General features: G+C 32.3%; 1 protein-coding gene across 1 annotated transcript; it reads right to left on the bottom strand.

Annotated features, from left to right (window-relative positions):
- Positions 1-14088: 14088 nt before the first annotated feature.
- Positions 14089-23128, bottom strand: LOC131661518 (probable thimet oligopeptidase). Its single transcript, XM_058931090.1, has 20 exons — positions 22875-23128; positions 22638-22759; positions 22250-22413; positions 21900-21990; positions 21520-21699; positions 20433-20513; positions 19647-19727; positions 19264-19356; positions 18692-18772; positions 18455-18617; positions 18010-18130; positions 17843-17915; positions 17342-17449; positions 16386-16483; positions 16253-16298; positions 16002-16098; positions 15223-15296; positions 15030-15134; positions 14786-14866; positions 14089-14684 (listed from the first exon to the last, which is right to left on the bottom strand). Exons 1-20 carry the CDS (start codon positions 23029-23031, stop codon positions 14571-14573), a joined length of 2130 nt encoding a protein of 709 aa, XP_058787073.1. The 5' UTR covers positions 23032-23128; the 3' UTR covers positions 14089-14570.
- Positions 23129-24403: the final 1275 nt, after the last annotated feature.

Here is a 24403-nt window from a genome sequence, read left to right as displayed (position 1 = left end):
TCACATGTTATTAAGAAGAACATCGTAGACGCCTAACTATTTAATAGTAGTTGAACATACATCTCTAATACTAAGCAAATCCTTCCAATACCCTAAAACTTCTTTCTCATACTCGAAATTCTATCATCTTATATCCCATATTTTCATCTAAAACTTTACACCATGACCTCTTTTGATCCTTAAGCATCCTCCACTACTATTTCTCAAACAAATATCAGTTAAACTCTCTTACTCTTCGAACCCCCACACCTTCATCTTTCTAATCGAGACAAACCTTCTCTCATTTAATCTAATGAATTTTTCTATCAACCTAACTTTCACCCCCTGCAAAGGAAATGTCTAAATAAACATTTAAAAGAGAAAATAACAACTGAGTTAACCTTGAAGAATGAAAGAAAATACATCGCTTGTAAAGATAAGACATATTTGAGGATTAGCTTCAATTTGATTCTCTAAATAGTGTCAAAAAGAAAGAAGTTGAGGATTAGCTTCTATAGTAAGACCTAAATTAATAAAGGAATTTGGCTAACTTTGCAGTTAAGAGCATGAGTTGTGTTTGCCAACCATGATTGATTCACATTAACACCAACCATAATATTTTGTGAAAATTGATTTTCTCTTTAACTAAGTTCAAAAAGAATTTTATTTATCTTCATAACTCTAATAGTTTCTTAACATTTACCACTAATTAATAAAGTATCTTATGCCAATTGCAATGTGAAACTGGAACATGAGCTCTAATCCAACTCCTTGACAACGTATTACCCCTTGTACAAACCAACATCATTGATGTCTTCAACAAAAAATCCAGGTCTTCAAATGCATTCAAGAACAAAAACGAAGATAAATAGTCTATTTGACACAAACTCGTCTCCAACATGAACTCATCATATGTAGGAATGACATTGACTATGCCTCGTGTTGAAGTAGAGTTATGCATTCAATGATCTATTTTCTCCATTTAACTAAAACCTCATTTTGACTGTCGTTGTATTCAAATATTCTCACTCAACTGAATCATATGCCTTTTTGAAATCAAGTTTAAACATAATCAATTAATTTTTCTATTATTTTAGATCATCCTAAACCTCAATTGGCACAAATATACCATGTGAAATTTGTTTTCCCATCACATAAGTTGATTGAGACTCATCAATCACCATATCAACCATTGATTTTAACTTTTTCCTCAAAATAGTAGCCAAAACTTTAAACATACATCTGTATAAAGAGATTGACCTATAACCATTCTCTCTTTGAGGACTAGCTACTTTATGTAATAGAAACTGAAAACAGTTGAACTTTCATTTCAATGTAACTAATTTTGTCAATGAAAAGTTAGTTACACAAAGAGTTCACAACTTGTTTATATAGCTACAAGTTGTGACTTACAATAGCAGGTTACTGCAAAGGGTAACTGCCAGCTGTCAGTCTAAAAGCTGACTAGCATCTATTCTAAACTATCACTCTAATACCCCCCCCCCCCACAAACTCATGAGGAGCTAGCAACCCTGACTTTGTGGCTAAATTCCAGAAATTTAGAGGAAGGAAGAGGTTTAGTGAGAGCATCAGCTATTTGGTCCACTCCTGGGATGTGAGCAACAGTGATAGTCTTAGCTATAACTTTCTCCTAGACAAAAAAGAGATCAATTTCCATGTGCTTGGTACGAGAGTGCAGAATGGGATTATGGGCTAACATAACAGCAGACTGATTGTCAAAGAGCACAAGAGGCTGCTGAGTAGGAATGCCAAGTTCATGGAACAAGGTTTGAAGCCAGAGTAAGTCTGCAGTAGCTTGAGCCAAACTCATGTACTCTGCTTCTGTGCTGGATCTAGCCACAACTGGCTGCTTCTTTGACCACCAAGAAACCAAGTTAGCACCAAAGTAAATAGCAGCTCCAGATGTACTCCTTCTGTCATCTGGATCTGATGCCCAGTTAGCATCATAAAACAACTTGACAGTGGGCAGCTTACTTGAGGACAAAGGAGACAGATGTAGACCATGAGATTGTGTGCCCTTAAGGTATCTGAGAATTCTCTTTACTGCAACCCAATGAGCCTCAAAAGGGTGAGACATGAATTGACACACTTTATTAACAGAAAAAGAAATATCAGGCCTGGTAATGGTAGCATATTGAAGAGCTCCTACCACAGATTTGTACATGAAAGAATCAGAGAGAGCAGGAGAACCAGTCTTGGTAAGCTTACAAGAGGACTGCATAGGAGAGTTGACAGGACTGCAATCAGACATCTTGGTTCTGTGCAGTAGATCTCTAATGTATTTAGACTGTGTGAGTAACATAGAGCCATTGGAGGCAGCTTTGACCTCTATGCCCAAGAAGTAGTCTAGAGCACCAAGATGCTTAAGAGAAAAAGCAGTGTTGAGTTTGGCAATTACCTGCTGCAGTAAACCTGGGTTACTACCAGTGATGATAATATCATCAACATACACCAAGAGATAGATGATGTGCCCATTGGAGGAGTAAATAAAAAGAGAAGGGTCACATTTGCTAGGTTTGAAATGAAGATGAACTAGAGCCTGCTGAAGCCTTTCAAACCATTACATAGGGGCCTGTTTCAAGCCATATAGAGCCTTGTGTAACCTGCATACAAGTGAGGAATCAGTGGAAGCAAAGACAGGAGGCTGCTCCATATATACCTCCTTAGTGAGTAACCCATTGAGGAATGCATTGTTGACATCTAACTGCTGAATGGACCATTTTTTAGAGAGAGCAACAGTTAGAATAAGTCTAATGGTAATGGGTTTAACAACAGGAGAGAATGTCTCATTGTAATCAAATCCCTGTTTCTGATGAAAACCCTTGGCAACAAGCCTGGCCTTGTACCTATTCACAGTGCCATCAGGATTCTCTTTGACACGGAACACCCACTTACAACCAATGGATTGTCTGTTTGGTGGAAGAGGGACAATGGACCAGGTTTGATTCTTACACAAGGCATCAAACTCAGCCTGCATAGCAGCTCTCCATCTGTCATCTGTAAGAGCTTGCTTGACAATCTTGGGCTAAGACTGAGTTAACGGTAAAGCAGGTTACAGTCTTGGTTGAGCAAAACCAGATTTGGCTCTAGTGATCATTTGGTGATGATTTGTAGGTATTTGAGCAACAGGAACAGCATTAGAGGGTATGGTCGAGGAAGTGGAGACACTCTTGTAACACCCCGCGGCAATTAAACAAATATTAATCAGAGTAACATGTAAAGAGGTGCCACAATTCATAAATAAAAGAAAACACACGTTCGGCATATGTCATGCATTCACTGAAACATCTGAATTATAACTCATTAGATAAAAATCATGTTTACACAGCGGAATTGAATCATCAAGTCAACATTACATCATTAATGTATCAGACTTCAAACAAAATAAACAAACAGAGTTATAATCGAAACTCGAAACATCGCGTTCCCAGTGTTACATCTATCAGAGCATGACACCGACACAACAACTAAACCGACTTATGAGCTAATCCTCACCAAGTTGCGCCGCTATCCTCAATCTGAAAATGACAACAAGTAAGGGTGAGTCTCATCACAGTTAACCAATGTTATTGCATCATAAATAACAATATATCATAGTTATATCATTCACCCAATTGTTTCTTATTCAGACACATCATCGTCACACATCCACAAACATCAAGTCATCACATAACATATATACATCATGTTATAAAATTATGCATATGTATGGGACTGACACTATGCATGTGGTACAAACATCATCAATGGGAAAACCCACCGACCGATTTATCATCGTCCAGATACGGCCCTGCCAACACAGATTCCACAAAGTGGGAACCTTGCCCTTCACTGAATCTTCTCATCATTAGAATTCAGCCCTCATCAAATGACTATGAATGCATGCAAACATATATACAACATACTATCATCATCATCATACTATGAGTAGCATCATCTTATACTCATTCATCATCATTCATTATCATCATCATTAACAAGTATGTTCATACATATGTATATTAGCATCATTCAAGAAAATCATATAACAATAACTCATACAGATTCATTAGTTTCAAAAGTTACACGTCGTTAAACTTTTAAAATCACAAAACAGCAAAATCTGCAGGTCACACTGGCCATACGCGTACCCACAGGGCCAAAGTCTCACAAAACACGCACCATACGCGTATCATACGCGTATGAGCATAACCTGTTTTTCACACAAAACATACGCATACGCGTACCAACATGCCATACGCGTACTAGACTGACACCATACGCGTATGAGCAGATTCATTCATCCACACAAAACACACCCATACGCGTAACATCAAAGCATACACGTATCAACCAGGTACCATACGCGTATGAACAGAAAGTGCAACCTTATGCACACATGGGGAGTGTATCATACGCGTATCACCCCCTCCATACGCGTACCATACGCGTATCGTACGCGATCGGGCAGCAGTTACCAAAAATATGCAACTTACCCATTCGTCTTCCTCGCGAATTCATCTGTACAGCCTGCGATTTGGGTCTCAAAACCAGAAATTTCACATTCTAAACAACATAGAATTCACCCAACATCAACAGTTTATGATTCTACAATGATTTTACTCATCACAACCTAAATCTAATCAATTATTAGGGATTAACATGTCCAAATTCTAATCCACATGATGAACACAAAATATAAATCCAGAATATAGAATCTATTGAATCCAAACAATACTCCTAATCCATACTATTATTCACAATACGATAATAGAGATTAAATGGAGAGTCCCCCCTTACCTTAGCCAAATTCTTGATTTTTGGTCTCTTCCTCTTCAGTTCTCCTTCACGTTCTTCGTGTTCCCAAAACCTTCAGTCTTTCATGTTCTTTCTTTATTTTCCAATCCCAATTATTTTTATGAAAATAATAATAAGTTAGTAAAAGCTTTACTATATCACACCCCCTTCTTTTACTATTTTCTCACATGGCCCAAATGCTATAAACCATTATTTTTCCATTATTTTCACAAAATCCTTAATAATTCTAATTATTAATTCAATATTCCAATTAAATTAATATTAAAATTATACGGGTGTTACAACTCTCATGGAGTGCATTGGATGGACCTGCAGAGGTAGTGGAGTGAGATAGAGATTGAGAAGTGGAGGAACCTTCATTGACTGTAGTAGCAAGGGAAACCAGACTATTAGACAGACTAAAGGATGTAGAAGCAGGAGAAGTGGTAACTGGACTTGAAGAAGCAGAGGAAAAGGGTACAGCTATGAGAGGAACAGGCATAGGCAAATTGGAAGGCTGTTGAGAAGAGGGAATAGGGAAGAGAGACTGTAAGGGAGACACACTGGAAGACTTGGTGGAGGGATGGGAATTGGAAACAACTGACTTGGAAAACAACTCTAAAAAAGGAAATCTAGACTCATTGAAGAGTACATCTTTGGAGATGTACATTCTGCCAGAAGGAGAAAGGCACCTATAGCCCTTGTGAGAGGTGGAATAACCCAAAAAGAAACATTCATGAGATCTGAATTCAAGTTTGTGAGCATTATAAGGCCTCAACAAAGGAAAGCAAGCACAGCCAAAAACTTTCAGAAACTTGTAGTCAGGTACAGTCTTAAATAAAAGGGTATAGGGAACTTGAAACTGGACAGAAGAAGAGGGAAGTCTATTGATAAGGTAGACAGTTGTGGAGAAGGCAAAATCCTAGTAGGTTAAGTGTAAGGCAGCATGACTTAACAGGGTAAGTCCCATGTCCACAATGTGCCTGTGTTTCCTCTTTACTACACCATTTTGGTGGTGTGTATGAGGGCGGATAATTCTATGTTGAATGCCTAAGTCTGCCAGAAATTTGGAGAAAGGTCTGAATTCTCCACCCCAATCAGACTGGACACCCTTGATAAGATGACCAATTCTACTAAAGTCTTAAATTGTTTAAAGACATTGAGAGCTTTAGGTTTGGATTTCAGCAATACACAAGCTCAAGAGGAGTGTTGTAAGTTGTATGTGAAAGAGGTGAATGTAACCTATGAGCTTTACCAACACAACAAGCAGAACAAAAAGCATCAAGAATTTTATTAGGATAAGAGAGATTACAAGTTTGTAATACAAGTTTCAAAGTATTAGCATTAGGATGGCCTAGTCTTAGATGCCATACATTGGACAGGGAAGGGGAAATAGTAGTAGCCTGAACACTAGGTATGACTTTATTGGAACTGACTAAGGACTTAGTAGGCCTGGAGACAGCAAGAGGAGGAAACTCATAGAGACCATCAGAGCCAACTCTACCAACCAGAAGAACAGCATTAGACACCTGTGATTTCACAAGACAAGTATCAGCAGTGAAAAGAAAATAGACTTGATTATCTTTACAGAATTGACTAACACTAATGAGATTTTTGGTAATTGAGGGAACATGTAGGAGATTTTTAAGTGTGAGAGGTGTGTGAGGTTGACAGGTAGAAAGAAACTGACTAGAGCCAGCTGAATTAATAGTCAGACCTTGACCATTTCCTATAAAGATTTGGTCATGTCCCTCAAAGGGAGTGTGCTGTTGAAGATTGTTAGCATCATTTGTGACATGAAAAGAGGCACCTGAATCAGGATACCATGTGGCAACAGGCTGTGCAGGAGCAGCATTGGCAATGAATGTGTTAGGAGTCAATGTGATAGCAGGTCTAGCTTGAGGAGTAGCAGTAGGCCTGGTCCACACATTAGCAGGAAGTTGAGCAAAAGCAACTTGAGGTGTATTCCACTGAGCAGGTGCATAGGAAGTGCTAGCATAAGCTATTTGAGGTTGAAACTGTTAATTAAACCTGTGCCAATAATTCAAGGCAGAGTGACCAACTTTGGAGCATACCTGACACTGAATTCCAGAGGTTCTTCCACCTCTACCTCTACCACCTCTATTAGACCTTCCTCCTTTGAATGTAGAGTAATCAGGTTCAGGATTAGATGAGGCAGGAACAGAAGGAGGAGGTTCTGTGGTGCTAGCTGGAAGAGTATCAGATGATGGAGGTTGAGACGTGGCTTGAGTAAGATTCAAAGAAGCCAAGTCAGGAACTGGTTGTTTCTTGAATTTGTTTAACCTTAGTTCATGAGCAATGAGAAGAATCTAAACTTCATCTAAGTCCATATCTCCAAACTTACTCTCTACAACAAAAACAACTGAAGCATAATCACTCGGTAAGCCTTCAAGGATAACGTTAATGTGATGTGAAGCTGGAATAGGATCACCAATCGAGGCTAGCACATCAACAATCGTACGGATTTGCAACAGATAATCAGAAATTGACTGCGAATCAAGAATAGCAATACGTAGTTCAACGCGAAGTTGTCTTGCACGCGCGCGAGTCTGTTTTTGGAAGTAATTGAACAAACGATCCCAAAGTTGATGTGAATGAACACATCCAAGAACGCGAGACATGATTTCGCTCAAAAACGTCGATTGCAACCACGACAACGAGATTTGTGAGGTTGTGTGCGTTGATGTATGGCTCAACTTGTTGACGCCATAGGTGAAAATTCTTTTCATCAAGCTTGTACGGGATCTTCAACGCGAACTGGAGACGGCGAGATTCGTCCATCACCGCCGCAGACGACGTTGCAGTGGACGTAATATGAGCGGAAGAAGGGGATCCCGGTGGTGAGTCCATGGATCGGAGAAGCTAAACTGATACCATAATAGAAACTGAAAACAGTTGAACTTTCATTTCAATGTAACTGAATCCTGTTTATGAAAAGTTAGTTACACAAAGAGTTCACAACTTGTTTATATAGCTACAAGTTGGGACTTACAATAGCAGGTTACTGCAAAGGGTAACTGCCAGCTGTCAGTCTAAAAGCTGACTAGCATCTATTCTAAACTATCACTCTAATATTATGAATTAATATTATAAACGTGCAGTTAGAACCTTTAGTTAACTTCACTTTTGAATAAAATTCTAACAAAATCTCATGAAGTCTTTTAAAAAAACCAAATTAATTATGTCATGACATATGCTTTTAAAAGTATCACAATTTCAAACAATTTGCTTCACACCTCTCTCTCTCTCTCACACTAAAAAGATCTTTATTTTAAAAGTTTTGGTGTGTTGGACTTTAAAATTCATCGGAGTCAGAGCAGACCTTAAGACTCAGCAAACGTTTAGAAATATGTTTAGAGACTAACTGTCAAAAAAGTCTTCATATTAGCAACGAAAATTGAAACCACAATCTTTATGATGAGCCAACTTCCGACCTTTTTAGTCATTGTCAAAATCTATAATAATCATTTATATAAATAATTTTTTTTTAAAAAATATTATTTATATATATATATATATATATATATATATATATATATATATATATATATATATATATATATATATATATATATATATATATATATATATAAATACATTAAAAATCAATTAAATACGCGTCTAACAAACATAGACATTCCGACAACAAACACATATATTATATTTATCAACATATTATTTTAAATAGAAAAATAAAATAAAAGAGATTTTACCCAAAAGAGACATGAAAGGGTGATGGTCTCTTCTGATTTATAAAGTAGTTTTTTTTCTTTAATACTAGTAAATTAATAATGATTATGATTCCTTAATTAGTTATGAAAATGTACCAACTTTCAAAAAAAAGATTTGAGAGATCTTAGATGTTTAGTCATTAAGTCGAACTCGAGTGATTACAATTAAATATAGACATGATAATGTATGATTTTTTAATAAATATGATTAAAGTTAAGCATTGTATGTTTTCGTTTAAAAATATAAGTTATTTTGCATAAAAAAAAAGTTAAGCATTATTATTGATATAGTGATTAGTTAAAAGGTAGTGCACGGTGTAAAAAAAATTTACTTTGTCATTCAATAAAATTATTTTATTCTGCCACATCATATCAGTAATTTAAAATTTAAAATATGAGTTGCCGCTTAATAAAGTCGTAATTGATTGAAAGTGTAAAAAAAATTTACCCTGCCAGGGCATCACCTCTTTTCTCTATGGTTATTATGATTGACCAACTTTTGCTTTTTCAAAAGTCTTTTTTCTATTTAGAGATTTATAATTTAAAAAAAAAAGTTTGTTTCTATTTTTAAAAAATGATTTAGAGATTTTTTTTTTAAATAGCAAAATTATTTAATATTTATTTTTTATAAATTGATAGAGTAATTTTAATATTCAATAGATTAAATATTAATTATTAAGTTTTTTAACATAATCAAAGTCACATAATTTTCAAAATATATCTTAAAAATAACTACAAGTTTTAATTTTTTTTATAATTTTAATATTCAAAAAATTGTTTCAATATTTTTTTAAAACCTATTTAAATCATTTTCATTTAAAAATTTTAAAATATTTTGAACAATATTATAAATAAAAATATTAAATAGTTTAAAAGTATTTTATGTTTATGTATAATAATAATCAAAATTTAAAGAATTTTTTTAAGATTCTTAGGAAATTGAGCACTAATAATCTTAAATCGTGAACTTTCGTTCCTTAGCAGAAATTTGTTTACAACTTGAGTTCAAGTGTTTCGTTAGCACTATTAATATTTAAAAAATTATTAATAGAAGAAAAATGGGAATAAAAAGCACATTCATCGGTGAAAGGAAATTTCTTTTTCCGTCTCTATACCTTTTTAGGGACCTCTGGCGTAATTTCTTTTTTGTCTTTCGAATTTGGAAATGTACCTCTGAATGCACCACAATTCATTTTTTAGAAGTGTTTTCGAAGATGCATCTTTGAGAATTTGGAGCATCGGTGTCACAGGACTATTGGATGCAGACATCCAGCAGTTGACATTGTGTAGAGGGATACATGACATGGTTCTACACAATTCCACACCTTATCATGACACTGAATGCTCTTGGACGTCCTCCTAGACCAGCTCATGAGGAGATTTTGGAGAGCCAACGTGCCAAAGATGATCATGTCACTGATGTCTTGTCGATCTTTCTGCGGATGCAAGCGACTGGGCATGATGCTTTGGACTTATGGATCATTGAGAGAGACGGTGGCCATTATGGAGAGAGTGGTTAGCAAGGGCGGTGGCCATCATGGAGAGGTCATGGGGTCAGCATTCGGCATACGCAGTAGGCTATACTTTTTTTATTGCAAAACAATTTATGTATAATATTTTACTATTTTCAAAACAACATTGTATGTTTATTGTTTATTATTGTTTGATATTGCTTATTATCGTCTATGGTTATCATTGTTTAACATTAATTTTTATTCCATTCATGTTTTTATTAACATTTTAATCTAATTCCGTATCAAAATTTTGATGAATTTCTATAAATAAATAAAAATCATTGTCAGAGATGATTTCGAAGATGCATTTTCGAAATACCTTTAAAATGCATAAAAGATGTTTTTGAAAATGCATCTCCAAAAACACTTCTTGTATAATGCATTTGTAGATGCATCTTTGAATAATGAGTGAAGATCCATTTTGGTCCTTCACAAATATTACACGAGTCAAATTAGTCCCTCACAAAAAAATTGACCCAACTTAATCCCTTACAAAATTTAACCGGGTCATATTAGTCCTTCTACTAATATTTTTCTCAAATCGGTTTTTTCCTACTTCTAAACCGGTTCTTTTCATACTTTTAAACCGTGACTGGTCTGACTCGTTAGATTTTTTTTATTTTTTATTTTTTATTTTTTAAATACTAAATTAATTTTTATTTTTAATTTCATTTTTAAAGATTTATCAATGAATAATATCAAAAAAAGCCAAAATTATTTCTTATAAAGTAATTTTCATAATTTCTCCTAGTATTAACAAATTTTATACATAAATTTTTATCTATGAAGTCTCAAATCCAAGTCTTTCAAGTTAAATGATTTTCACTTTACAACTAGACAAATCAATTTATATCGTTAATAAAGTGACTATCATTTACAACTAGAAAAATCATTTTCTATTGTTAGTAAAGTGATAATTATTTACAATAAGACAAATCAATTTCTATTGTTAATAAAGTGACTATCATTTAGAACTAGATAAATCAATTTCTATTGTTAATAAAGTGATTATCATTTACAACTAGACAAATCAATTTCTACGGTTAGTAAAGTGACTATCAATAACAACTAGACAAATCAATTTCTATTGTTAGTAAAGTGACTATCATTTACAAATAGACAAATCAATTTCTATTTTGACTGTCATTTAATCTGAAGAGACTTAGGTTTGAGACCATATTGATACAAATTTTGTATTTTTTATTTTAAATTTTGAATTGTTTAAAATTAACCACATGGGCCTTAGTTCAACTCCTTATAACAATTTTGGCTTTTTTATATTATTAATTTATAATTGTTTAAAAATGAAATTAAACATAAAAATTTAAAAAATGAAAATAAAATAAAATCCAACGTGACAATCCAGTCACGGTTTAAAACTATGAAAAAATCGATTTGAGAAAAATATTAGCAGAAGGACTAATATGACCCGGTTAAATTTTGTAAGGGATTAAGTTGGGTCAATTTTTTTGTGAGGGACTATTTTGACTCGTGTAATATTTATGAGGGACCATAATGGGTCTTCACTCTTAAATAATATTTTAAGGTTTTCATGAATGTTTTTGACCACCGCCAAATAAATAAAAAAATTCTCTTGAAAAAATAGTTAACTGACCGTGGATTAATAATTAAATAAAAAAGAGAGAGAAGAATATTATTTATGTTTTTTTAGTAAAAGAAGACGATGTAAATGTTTAATGCACTAAGCAAAGACGGTTTTGGTATCTTAGTGGTTGTTGTTTGTTGACCTGGGAATTTTGTGTTTTCAATTCTCAGGATTCAATCATGCTTCTTATTCTTTTTCGAGAAGAAGTCAAGTCAGTGAAATGTGTGATTTTCAATCAATTTTAAAATCAACAGAAAAATATGCTAAATAGAACTAATTAGCATTCAAAAACTTAATATCAATAATAAACTTCAGCATACTAGTAGACAACGGTATTTGACCACCAAAAATATGTCAGTTATGTTATTGGTATATTTTAGCAAAAAAAGGTTTTATCATCTACTATATAAAATTGATATTTGATCATTTAGTTTTGATTTTTCTCGTGTTTTGATTTCCTCATTTTATGTTTGGTCAATTCTTTTGACATAGAGTATTTGGGAGACAGAATTATTATATCATAATCGAATTTAGTGAAATTGATTTTAATAAAATTAATTTTAGCATAATTGATTTATGTTTGGATATATTAATATAAAATAAAGTTGAACAATAATTTTTAGTAAAAAAATTATCCAAAATTAATTATGAAGGCAGAAATTATAAATTTTAACTTTAAGTAGAATCAATTATAAGGGCATAATCAATTTTACGTTTAAAAAATCAAACACTTTAAAATCAATCGGAATCAATTCAAAATCTCTAAAATTGATTTCAACATCTCTAAAATTGATTTTGAGTCTTGTAGAAGTGGAACCAAACATAGACTTAGTGTGTGTATTTGAATCGGTGGTGCACATAATTGATTTTGATATAATTGAATTTATTAGAATTGATTTTAACATAATTTAGTTTAGTTGAATTAATTTTATATTTGAATATATTTATTTTATTTAGAAATGACTTGAACAACAACTTTCCGTGTAAAAATCACGTTTAAATTTAAAAGCTACAAATTATATCTTCAAGTAGAATCAATCTTAAAGACAGAATCAATTCTACTTTAAAAGAACTAAACACTCATGTCACTATAATCGCTTCTAAAAATGAGCAAGAGTAAGAGATCAAAATTTTAAAATAAAAAATTGAAAAGCAAAATTTAAAAAAAAAAATTCAAATAAAAATATTAAAACTTTATTTTTTTTTAAATATCAAAACTACATTTAAATAATTTTGTTGTAGTAGTCACTTTGAAGTTTAAAGTTTGATTCTCTCCGCGACAAAAAGAAGAAAAAAAATCGAGATGAGTCAATCAAATACAGAGGAATCTTGATAGACACGTAATCACGCATTTGTGATATTAATACCATTTAATTATCAAAATTGAAGGGTTAAATTTAAATTTAATATTTTAAATTATAAAATAATTTCAAATCAAATGATTCATAATTTATTCACGATATTGTTCCGCGCTAAAATTAGAATTATGCTTGATTTATGATGAACTTCAAATGCGGTGGTATTAATCTCTGATCTGGTGGCGAAGGTGGAACTGTAAAATTAGCATTGCAGCATCCAAGTTAGTTACAAAGGCAAAGATGAATGAAGTGGTTACGAAATCGAAAGATGAATGCAGAGAAGTTACGAAATCAAAAATATAATGTATATTGAATCTCGCGTGTGTTAATTATATACGTTGAATAACTTTTATTAGGCTCTGGATGCTGAGCATATGAATCCTCCGTATTGAGTTTTTAGTCGGTCAAAAACAGTTGTCCTCAAAATTTGTCCAGTGTTATATCATCTCCGAAGTCTTTTAAAATTGTGATCCACATCTCGTTATCAAATCAACCATGAAGAGAAATGGAAAGACTACGAAGCACTTATAAAAATAATGATAACAAACACATTAAATGTTTTTCAGATAATTAAATATGTAGAATTCATGACAAAGGGTATACCTGTAAATGCCCACATATAACTGCTCAAAAAGTTGATGCATATACATTTAATTATGTGAAATCATTAACTTTTAATAGTTGTTTTCATGATAAATTCAAATCATATTTCTATAAAAAAAAAAAAATAGGACAGCTCTCATATCTTAAATTTTATTGGATAATTATCTATCGTCCAAACATTTAATATCATGTTATTAATTTGTATATAATATTTTAAAATAAATGTAGATTTTTTGTTTAATTTTATTTAATAAATATATGCGTTATCGGATATATCATTAAGAAGCTATGTATAACTTGTTAATAACTTATCAATTCATAATCTTAAAAGATAAATCTTAAAATCAATTTTTTTAATAAATTTAGAACAAATGATATGTTTAAAAAACCAACAATCTTAAAAAAAAAAATTATGAAACAGTCATAAATAATTTACTTTAGTAGTAAATAACTTATTTACATCGTTGATTGTCTCAAATATACTTGAGAGTCTTTGTCCTCATCCTCTCTATTCTTTTCCACTATATAACCTCAACCGAAGGTATCTTCCGAACTTCGGAGTTCATTCCTTGGCAATTCATTCATTACGTGAAAGGAAATTCTTACCAACCAAAGACGCGTCTAACGCGTTCATTGCTTTTTGCCGGTACAAAGATTATTTTTAAAACATTTAAAAATAGAAATAATAATCCATTATTGATTGTTAGTTATTTAATTTTGGAGTAAGAACTAAGAATTCTTTAAAAAACCAGTAATGATGATTCTGACTCTACTCTCTTTCCTCCTCCTCTCCTACTACTTACTATTCTTCCAGCCAAATACAATAACATAACTATTTATAATATTTATTAATAAAAGTACTCATATTTTACACTGAGCTATTATTGGGTGCTCCTAAAAAGCCATTGTAAGTAGGCCCCAAGAAATATTGTCAATGGACAAATAATTATAGAAAAAAACCTTACAAAGTACTATATTTGGTTTTGTTCTCAAAGTAAGCTTGAATCGATGGTTTTCTTCCTAAAAAGTCTGATATCGCTTCAATAGAATCCTGGGCTCCGCCTGGGGCCAATACCTGCAAAAAAATCGACCCAAGCACACAATAAATACAACATTTCTAACAGCAATCTCTGATGTCTGATTCAGAAAATTTGGAATGTCATTATCCTTAATTACCTTGTTCCTAAACTGCACGCCGGGAAGCTGGTTTGAAATACCATTGCAAAATATTGAGGCGAATATATCCGCAGCAAAAACCTGAAACATTACGTGATTCATTTTTTATTAGTCAACTCATTGATTGAGGAAGACTCATAAACAATAATCTTGAGAAAAACTACATGTGAATGACTGAAAATTAAAATATGCTTGCAATGAAAATTAATTATCATGAAACAAGGCCACTACTGCAATTTAATACCTCACTCCATATACGACTGTAGCATGCTGCCTCATAACCAACTACGCTAAAAGGAAAACATGAGGCGGGATTGGTTCCTTCTAATACCGGCAACCCTAACATCACCTGGGATACAGATGACAAAGAACATCTTTTCACATTCTTCTTTAAAAGCACTGAACTTCAAATTAGAACTAATGTTATAGTTATTTACCTTGGAATGGAGATGCTTGAATAACTCACGAAGATCTATGTTATCCGCAGAATGTATAATTTGGTCAAAAAGACCTGATATAAAGCAGTTCTCAAGTTAAATGAAAATGAAAAGCAGTTCTCAAGTTAAATGAAAATGAAAAGCAGTTCTCAAATTGCATTATGCATACAATTGAAAAGATCAGAAGGAATTCAACAGTCCATGATGATCAAAAGTAATGTTGATGACAACAATATTTGTCATTTTTCAATAAAAAATTACCATATCAATTACTTATACTCAGATGCAAGCACATTATGCATACATTCATGTATATCTATATATATAGCATACAGCAACTGACTGAGGGTCTGCTTGGTTTACATTTTGGTAGAATTGACTTCAAAAGAATTAATAGTGAAAAGATGCATTTTTGGGGAATAAAATTTTAAGAGGCAGTATAGAAGAATTAGCTTTATTTAATTGATAAATCAGTTATAAGGCATAAATATACAGGTATTTTTGCCCTGCAAACTAGAAAGTGCATCAAAATAAACAGTCTCTAAATCAAACACCAAATGATAAGAACTACTTCCTTAATGTGCTGGACACCAAGACCGTAATACCATTATATAAGACAGTATAACTAACACTAAAACAGAAAATACAATTTTTAGAGTAATTAACAACCCTCAACAAAAAACTAAAAATCTATATAAGTGTTAGCATATGAAAAAGCATAAGAAAAAACAAGTAATTAAGAAGTTCAGCTGTTATAATGAAAAACAAAAACAACATACAGTATAGAATCTCTTGCTTCAATTTAAGCGCAGAAGAAGAATTTCTCCATCTTTTAATTGATTTGCATAGGTCATCCTTTAAGGGCTTTGTGATATCCTGCAACCCACAAATTAACAAATTAAAGCTCCTAAGAAGCATCAAATAGATTATAGTATACTCAAAAAACAATGACCCGTTATATAAATAGAAATATGAAAGTTAAACATGTTTGGTTCAAAAAATTATGGAGAAAAAAGTTTGAAAAACTCACCTGGTGAAATCCAGATATCAACTTCAGAAAAAAGCTTTCGTAACAGCTACAATTCCAACAATTGTGTTAATTAAAAACGCATAAATGATTAGCCTGAATCAAAATAGCAAAGTATGTGGCTCAGTTTATTTACCAGTTTTGTAAGAGTTGAGCAGGGATTTCTACGAAGTCTGGATCAACGCGTATTCCAGAAACTCTAGCAAATGAAGCACGGTTGCAAATGTGTTGAACCTAGTAGTTTTTTATAAAATAAAATGCTTCAGAATATAATAAATCAAATCGTGTACCAATGAGAAAACAAAACTAAATAAACTATGCATTACGATATCATACACCTTCTGCGGAAGGATACGGCTCAATTTATATTCAAATTCAAGCTATGGACAGAATAAATCGTATTAACAACTGAAAGGGAGCAATGGCCAATCATAAAAATCAAGACAAGAAAAACACTCATCCATTTTTACAAAATTAAGCCGCTCAAGGCAATGGGAGGGGAAAAGATTAGTGTCTGGAAATACAAGCAAATGTATCTACCAAAAAAAAACTTGCATGTCAAGAAACTTCTTTTACACACAGATGTAGACCATTTACTTGAAGCACCTTATTTTAGCCAGTTCCATATACAGATACCACTGCCAAGGGAAGTGCATATGAAGTAATGCTTGCTACCATTGTACTGTAAGTTATGTCATAAAAATTTAAAGGCCAGTTATTTGCAGCACTCTCGAGTGACCAATATAAACTAACCCTTTCTTCATGCACAATGCATGTTGTTTTTTCTTTAAAACCCCAATGAGTTTTCAATTCCCTAATTTCTATTCTAGCATGATTCTCGTGAAGAAACCTAATTTTGATATTTTTCAATCCTACACATTCCACCATCCTGTAACAATCTTGACAACTACTACGAGTAGGAAAATGAAATGAAAATTTTCAAAAAAGGATCTCAATTATTCAAACCATACATTTTATTCACCTCTATACCAAACTCAAGCAAGGAAATGATACAATTTTAATGCAAATCTTGAAAATGAAAATACAACGCTGATGAGTAGAGTCTGCTTCATGGATACAAAGCAAACATACCACGTGACCGAACTCTTTGAAAAGATTGACCACTTCAGAAAACCGCAATAATCCAGGACTACAGTCAGAATCCTTTTGATACTGAGATATTAGTAATGCAACTGGAATCTGCATAAACATTGAAAAAGGGAAAATTAAGAAATCAAAAGAGAGTAATACTTTTCTCCATACAATTGCAAAGATCCTTCCACATCAGAACTTGAAAGTTGGAATAGTAGGTCAAGATTTAAAAAGGTAAAATTTTGCTGTAGTGTGAGAACTTCAATGAGATTTAACACCCTTGTATATTTTGAGAGGATTGTGCTGTGAGTACAGCCTCTCTTTGGTGTTCATTGATTGGTCTTTCTGTTCTTAAGTAGGTATCTCTATCTGATATATGTTGTAAAACTTGGACTGCTTTAAGTGCCCAATTAAACCAGATATTAACCATCGCAGTTATAAGTTGTCTATCTGCTATCTATAAAATGAAAGTTTATTTTATTCTATTCACTTAAAGAGAACCTGTCGTGACCCACTGATTGTTAATGCACTGTTCTGGATAGGCACCACACAACTGTGACCATATTTTCCTTCCCTGTAAAAGTCAATAAGATGAGGTATGAACCTAACTTTAGTTTTCACCAGCAAACAAGTTATTGAAGAAATTCCAAATAATTAAAAAGCTCAACCTTGAGAACAAATCAAGGTAGCAATAACCCAAGAGTTCACTTGAAGTTAAGTCGAATACTGAAAATACACGAACATCGCAATGCCAAACTTCGGCTCCCGCAATTTCTTCAAACCTTAAACCTGCCCAGAAAGTAACAAGAATGACGATCAATGTGTATTCTCCCACATACAATTAAAACATACTGCAAAATTATAAAAGGAATTCTTGATGATATATTTCAGTTCAGGCATAATTAAATACTAAAGCAGTTGATCTTGTCAATAAATAAATGCTTACTCATGAACTACTTTATGACCAATGAAAAGTGAAATGGTTAATAATTCCTAATCTGGAATAAATTTACTAAGAATCACTTTCCAGTTACTTTTCAATATTAGCAGTATCTTATGGTCAAGGCAATAATAAAACATAACTTTAAACAAAATTGTCAGATTTAAAATTACCAAAAAGATCTTGGACAATTTTGAAGATTCCTGATAGAACTAAACTAATTGGTAAGTATTGCTTGATCTCGCCAAAGTCCAAATCGTAACTCTGCTCTTCAACCCGTTTTACATAATATAGTAGGTCTTCGATTCCAAATGGAAGCTCCCCTTCCTCTTTTTTCTGATATCGGAACGAATTTATCACAAGAGATTTATAAATTCAATCAAACAACAGAAACCAAAAAATGTGCAAACCTTCAAATCTTTCAAGATATCAAGTTCTTTCATAGCCAAGTCAGTTATACGTATGGATATGTCATTCAGAAACTCAAACACCTGGATTAAATTTGGAAATAAAATAAAAAAAAAACAACCAGAATAAGATTAGAATCAAGGAAAAAGTGAAGGAGAAAACATTAAGCGATCATCTAAATTAATCTGTTAACACTTTCTTTATAATTAGTGGTTATTGGTGATGCTTCATATCCTTCAACTTTATATGTTGCAAACAAGAAAGGCCGAAACAACATATGTGGATTATAATACTTTAAATACCTCATAGAAGAGAAAAGATGGGCAAAGAGAGGAAATAAAAACAAGTGTGTGCTTAGATAAGCTTGATGGCCTGATACAGTGTTTAATTTACTTCCTTCTTTTCCAGACAAATATATGAAAATAAAAAAACAACTTAAAAATTAGAAGCTCAGATGGAATCCTCTTCTATTGACTAAACAAATTCAAAGAGAAACAGATCACAATATATCTAACTAAATTTCTGGTCTCTGATGAGGAAAATAGTATTGCATCTTTACAAAAAATTTACAAACCTTTGTTGGTGTTTTTGCCATTCTAACATCGACAGCATACTCGGCATAGCATGAATAGCCAAGTAAACGAGCATATTTATGACGCTGTTGCACCTGAATCATGGCAATGGAATATCAACAAATACAAACTTCTGAAATAATTTTGGCAGTTAAATGTAAACACAGCTAGAACCAACGGAAAATCAAGAATTATCTAAAACTAAATGAAAGAGTTAGTACAATAACAAACTCTGATTAGTACAATAACAATAGATTGCTATCAAGTCAATGGCTTGTTACAAAGTCCAATTACAAGATAACTTGTATATTTATATCTCGATACATGTCAACAACAGTTAATAGTGACTAAAATTTTTAAAGAATAATGTCATAATGAAAATTACCAGACTTTCTAAAATAGAAAGATTGGCTTCTCCACATCGATTTCCATATGCCCGTGATACCATCCTTCTTGTAGTTCCTACCTTCACGTGATCAATATAGAATTGAATTATAGGCTTTGTCAGCACAGTTTCTTTAAATACCACACAGGCACAAAGATATACAAAGAAAAGAAGGAGAAAGGAATGATGCTTTCTTAAAAAGGAAATAATAGTTGTGTATGCCTATGGAACAAGTGGTATAAAGTATGTTATGTATCAATATTTCAATAATAATATTACAAAGTAAGAACCATGAGTAATCATTTAACTTCACAACTTACATAATAATAATAATAATAATAATAATAATAATAATAATAATAATAATAATAATAATAATAATAACAACAACAATAATAATAATAATAATAATTATAATAATAATAATTCATTGTAAACTACTAACAAAATCTAAACAATTCATTCTCACAAAAAAATGAAGCAGCTCTTCCTAAAAGATTATAATTTTAATAAAAAAAAATCACAAAGTGAAGATAGCCATTCCAGCTTCTTGATCTATGTCTTCCAAGTCAAATTCCCTTGGAATTTGGTCACACGGGCCTTTCAAAATTTCAAAAGGCAAACTCTTACAGGCAGGCAACAGTAGCATTTTATTAAAGAGATGCAACTGGATATTGGCAGCCTTTAATTATTGGAGTACAAGTGATGCAAGAACCAACTTAATCACATCATCTTCACGATATGGCATTTGCAAGAAACTGTTAGCTAATAACTTATTCACCATACCTTGCAAAATTCGAGTACAGCTGTGACATGATGGCTTCTCAGGGAAATCTTCAACTGTCCATTTTCAGATTTATCTAAACCCTGAGGCAAAAATATTTATTCATAAGAATATAATAACCAAAAAATGAAAACAAAAAAGGGTTAATAACTGGAGGAAATACAAAGCAGTAGTTAGGCTACATAGAAAGCCATGCATGAAGGCTTCAAGTCAATCCAGGTATAAATATTACACCTATCTGAAGTAATAATATAATCAATATGCATAAGACATGGAAAGAAAACCAGTCTAATGTGCAATAAACATGCCTTTAGGTAATCCAATCGTTAAATATTTTCTTGATCTCAATATCGACATTGCCTTAATTTATTTTTTCAATTACTTAAAATCCTATTCCTTTGAATTCTTCTTTCCATAGTAGCACAAGGTCATACTTGAGGCCTATATTTTGAGTTTTAAAATGGAATGGGAGGATATGGTTTTCAATCGAAAGGAGAGGAAAGATAAGCATCTAGTCAGAATTTAATATAGGAAAAAACTTGAATATACTTCGTCCAGTTAGTTTAGGACAAAATAAAGTGGAAGTGAACAGAGATCTATTTATTGGCTTAACTTTTCCGTGAGAAAGGATGATTTGGAAAAAATATTCAACTCTAAGGGAAAATTGAGAGTACAAGACTATTCAATGCCATATCCACTTCTTAAATAGGACTCCGAAATGCATGAGTAATATATTATGGATGTAAATTCCCCTCCTGTTACTTCCACTATTTTGTCCCAATAACCTATACAGTCGAAGGTTCTTATAATGCTTCCACATACTACTTAGGATTTTACGATTCGAGGAGGAAGCAACCATTCCCAGCCCACCCACAAAAGAGTTTTGGAACTCAATTATGCAATTTATGTCTCAATTAATAATAGAATACAAAGGATTTAGAATTATAGTAAGCCATAAGTTTGAAGTTGATAGTTTACAAGTAAAAAATTTACAGTTGACTTGGGCTTCAATGCAAAAGGGGGAAGCAATTTTTTCAGAAACATGACTACACTGGCCAAGTGGATTGAAGGGAGAAGGATATACCAAACCTTGAGAAATTCTAGAGGTAATCCAGCTAACTCGGCCTCATTGAAGGGAAGAAATGCGCTAGCATCATTGAGATTTTGGATATATATGGCACTTAACTCATCAATCTGAGCTTTTAGACGCATCAACTCTTCTCTTTTGCTTGCACTGAGGTTCAATCCATTTCGCTCAAAATCTCTCACCTGTCACTGATTAGGAAATAATCAACATCGGGATTTCATAGTAAGTAAATTAGCATATGATGCAACTCCACAATCATTTTAGCAATATATATACAACTTACAAATATATACAAGCAGTAACAAATAGATTCACTGATCTTCCAGAAGAAGAAAAGGAAAGAAAGAAAAGAACTCATACCAAACAACTATTTAGTTCTTACCAAAATTTGAACAAAGCTTTTGGTTTCAGCATTCACCCAGTCCCCCCTCACTGCAAATGCTTTAACGACAAGATATATGTCTTCACGCTTGCTGATCCGCTTGCATGGAATAACACATTATTTAGTTTCCTAATGCCAATCAACTGAAAAGATATGTGATCTTCAAAAGCCAAATAAACACCACACAACCCAACAAACTTAGCAACCAGTGAAAGCAGGCAATAAATAGTCATTGTCAAAACTGTCCTACATTAATCCCTCAGCTCTTAAGACATTTCCGCCAGGCCAAAAACAGACATCGACAAAAATCACAAACACAGTAAGAAACTAAAAAATCAATGACAGAGAACCTGCATGTGTCAAGATGCGCATCTATTCTTTGCTCTGCTTCTGCACTTGCTTTGCGCACGTCCTCTTGAGTAGATACCAACTTAGGTAACAAACAAGATTGAATCAACGGAAACTGTTGCCCTTGAAGTTCAGCAAGAGGTGATATAACATTTGCATATGTAACCTGCAGTTTTCATCAATACAAGTAACAAAATCCACTTAAGGAAACAGCGCATGAATATGACGAGCGAGAATTAAATACAAACAGCAAGAACATGCTTCAAAATAACTAAAAATGACAACGAAGCTTCTTCGTGTTATAAAATCCAATTGAAAATTATCTAATTCAGCAAATAAATAGTAAGAATAGCTGAATTGGAGCAGCATAAATATACGAAACGATTATACCTTATCAAGAGGCACTGATGCAACGGAATTGTGAACCTCATTTGACTTGGCAATGATTTGGTTTGCTAATTTAACAATCTCAGATGCAGATAGATTCACGCGCACCTTAGAACCTTCAAGATCTACAAGTTTCCACCAAGTATTTCAGTGAAACGATTCAATTTATTACTAACAGTTTGTACAATAGCCGCATGAATGCATAGAGTAAAAGAAATGGAGCTGAAAGAGGGATAGTACCTTTCTTCTTTGCATTTTTGTCTTTATGGTGTTTGACGGCGGTGATAACGAGGTTTACGGCGATTGCGAGCACTGCGGCAGTTCCGGTGAAGACGATCATGCTTTTACCTTTCTTCAGTTTTTCCATTTTGTCACGCTTTCCTTCGTTTTCCGTCATTTTTTCTGCTCGTTTTGTCTTTTCTTTCTCTCCAGTGGCGAGCGCGAAGGGACGATTTTGTTTTGGGCGGAAAATGAAATGAGCCGATTATGACGTAAATTTTGAATTTCCAAAAATAAAGTAAGGAGACACGTTATAATAATTAATGCATTCATTTAGAGGAATGTTATTCTTACATAAAAGGTGACACTTACACCGTATTCTCATACGGTTTGATTTTTTTTTTTACTTTTTATAATTATTTTTTAACCTATTTCAATACAAATGATGACATGACTATGTTGTATTTAAATTGGTGTAAACATTAGGTGTAGAATTTCAGTGTATGAATAGCAATCCTCTTCATTTTTATTATACATTTTTTCATATAGTAATTACTATTAATAATTAATATTAATAATTAATTATAATTTAGTTCAAATACACGGTCAATGTACAAACTACAAAGTTTACATGGTCTATAATTAATCTCAATAAGTTAAGTAATCAATTTTAAAATTAATTTATAAATAAAATAAATAAATTAGATGTAGGTAACTCAAATAGTAGTGTATATGATAGTTGACTTAAATAAACATAAATTATTCACCGCTTAATCTTCAAAGGGTATGACTTGTCGAATCAAACGAATTAAAGTTAAAATAATTGAATTGTTATATTCGGTTAGTGAATTGAATCATGTTGCACAAATAACTTTAAAATCAAACTAAATGATACTAGTACTTTTACCTGTGCGATGCACATGACTGATTAGGAAAATATATCATATTTTTATAAATGTAAGAAAATAAATTATATTTCATATGTTATGAATATAAAAATTACAATTAATTAGTGAAATTGAAATTCTTAGAATTGGTAATTTGAAAAGAATTGTATAAAAAAAATTAAAAGATTTGAATAATTAAATGCAATTATAGATTTAATAAGTTAGGAGGGAAACTTATTAAGGATTAGGAGGGAAACTTGTATTTTGTTTTAATATATTAAGGATATGAACTAAATTGAAATTGAAATTTAATTGAACCAAAACTAAAAATGAAAAATGATAAAAACAAGTTTTATTGAAAAAATATAGTGTTTTATTTTTCTAATGTTTAGTTTGTGAAAAATCATATTCTAACGATTTGGTTTGAAATTCTGAATTGGTATACTAAACCCAAAAAATTGATTTGGTTTGATTTGGGATAAATTGAAATGGTTGATTTGATTCTAGTGACCTTTAATTGTAGTTCGATTCAATTCGACTTTATGTGATTTTCTTATTAAATTGTAATATAGCGTAAATATTTGTTTATACTTATGTATTAATGAAAAAAGTTATTTATATTTATATTAACATTTATATATATATATATATATATATATATAT

This window comes from Vicia villosa, linkage group LG3, assembly GCF_029867415.1.
Source record: "Vicia villosa cultivar HV-30 ecotype Madison, WI linkage group LG3, Vvil1.0, whole genome shotgun sequence".
NCBI classification, from domain to species: Eukaryota; Viridiplantae; Streptophyta; class Magnoliopsida; order Fabales; family Fabaceae; genus Vicia; species Vicia villosa.
This window is presented reverse-complemented; position numbering and strand designations above follow the sequence as displayed.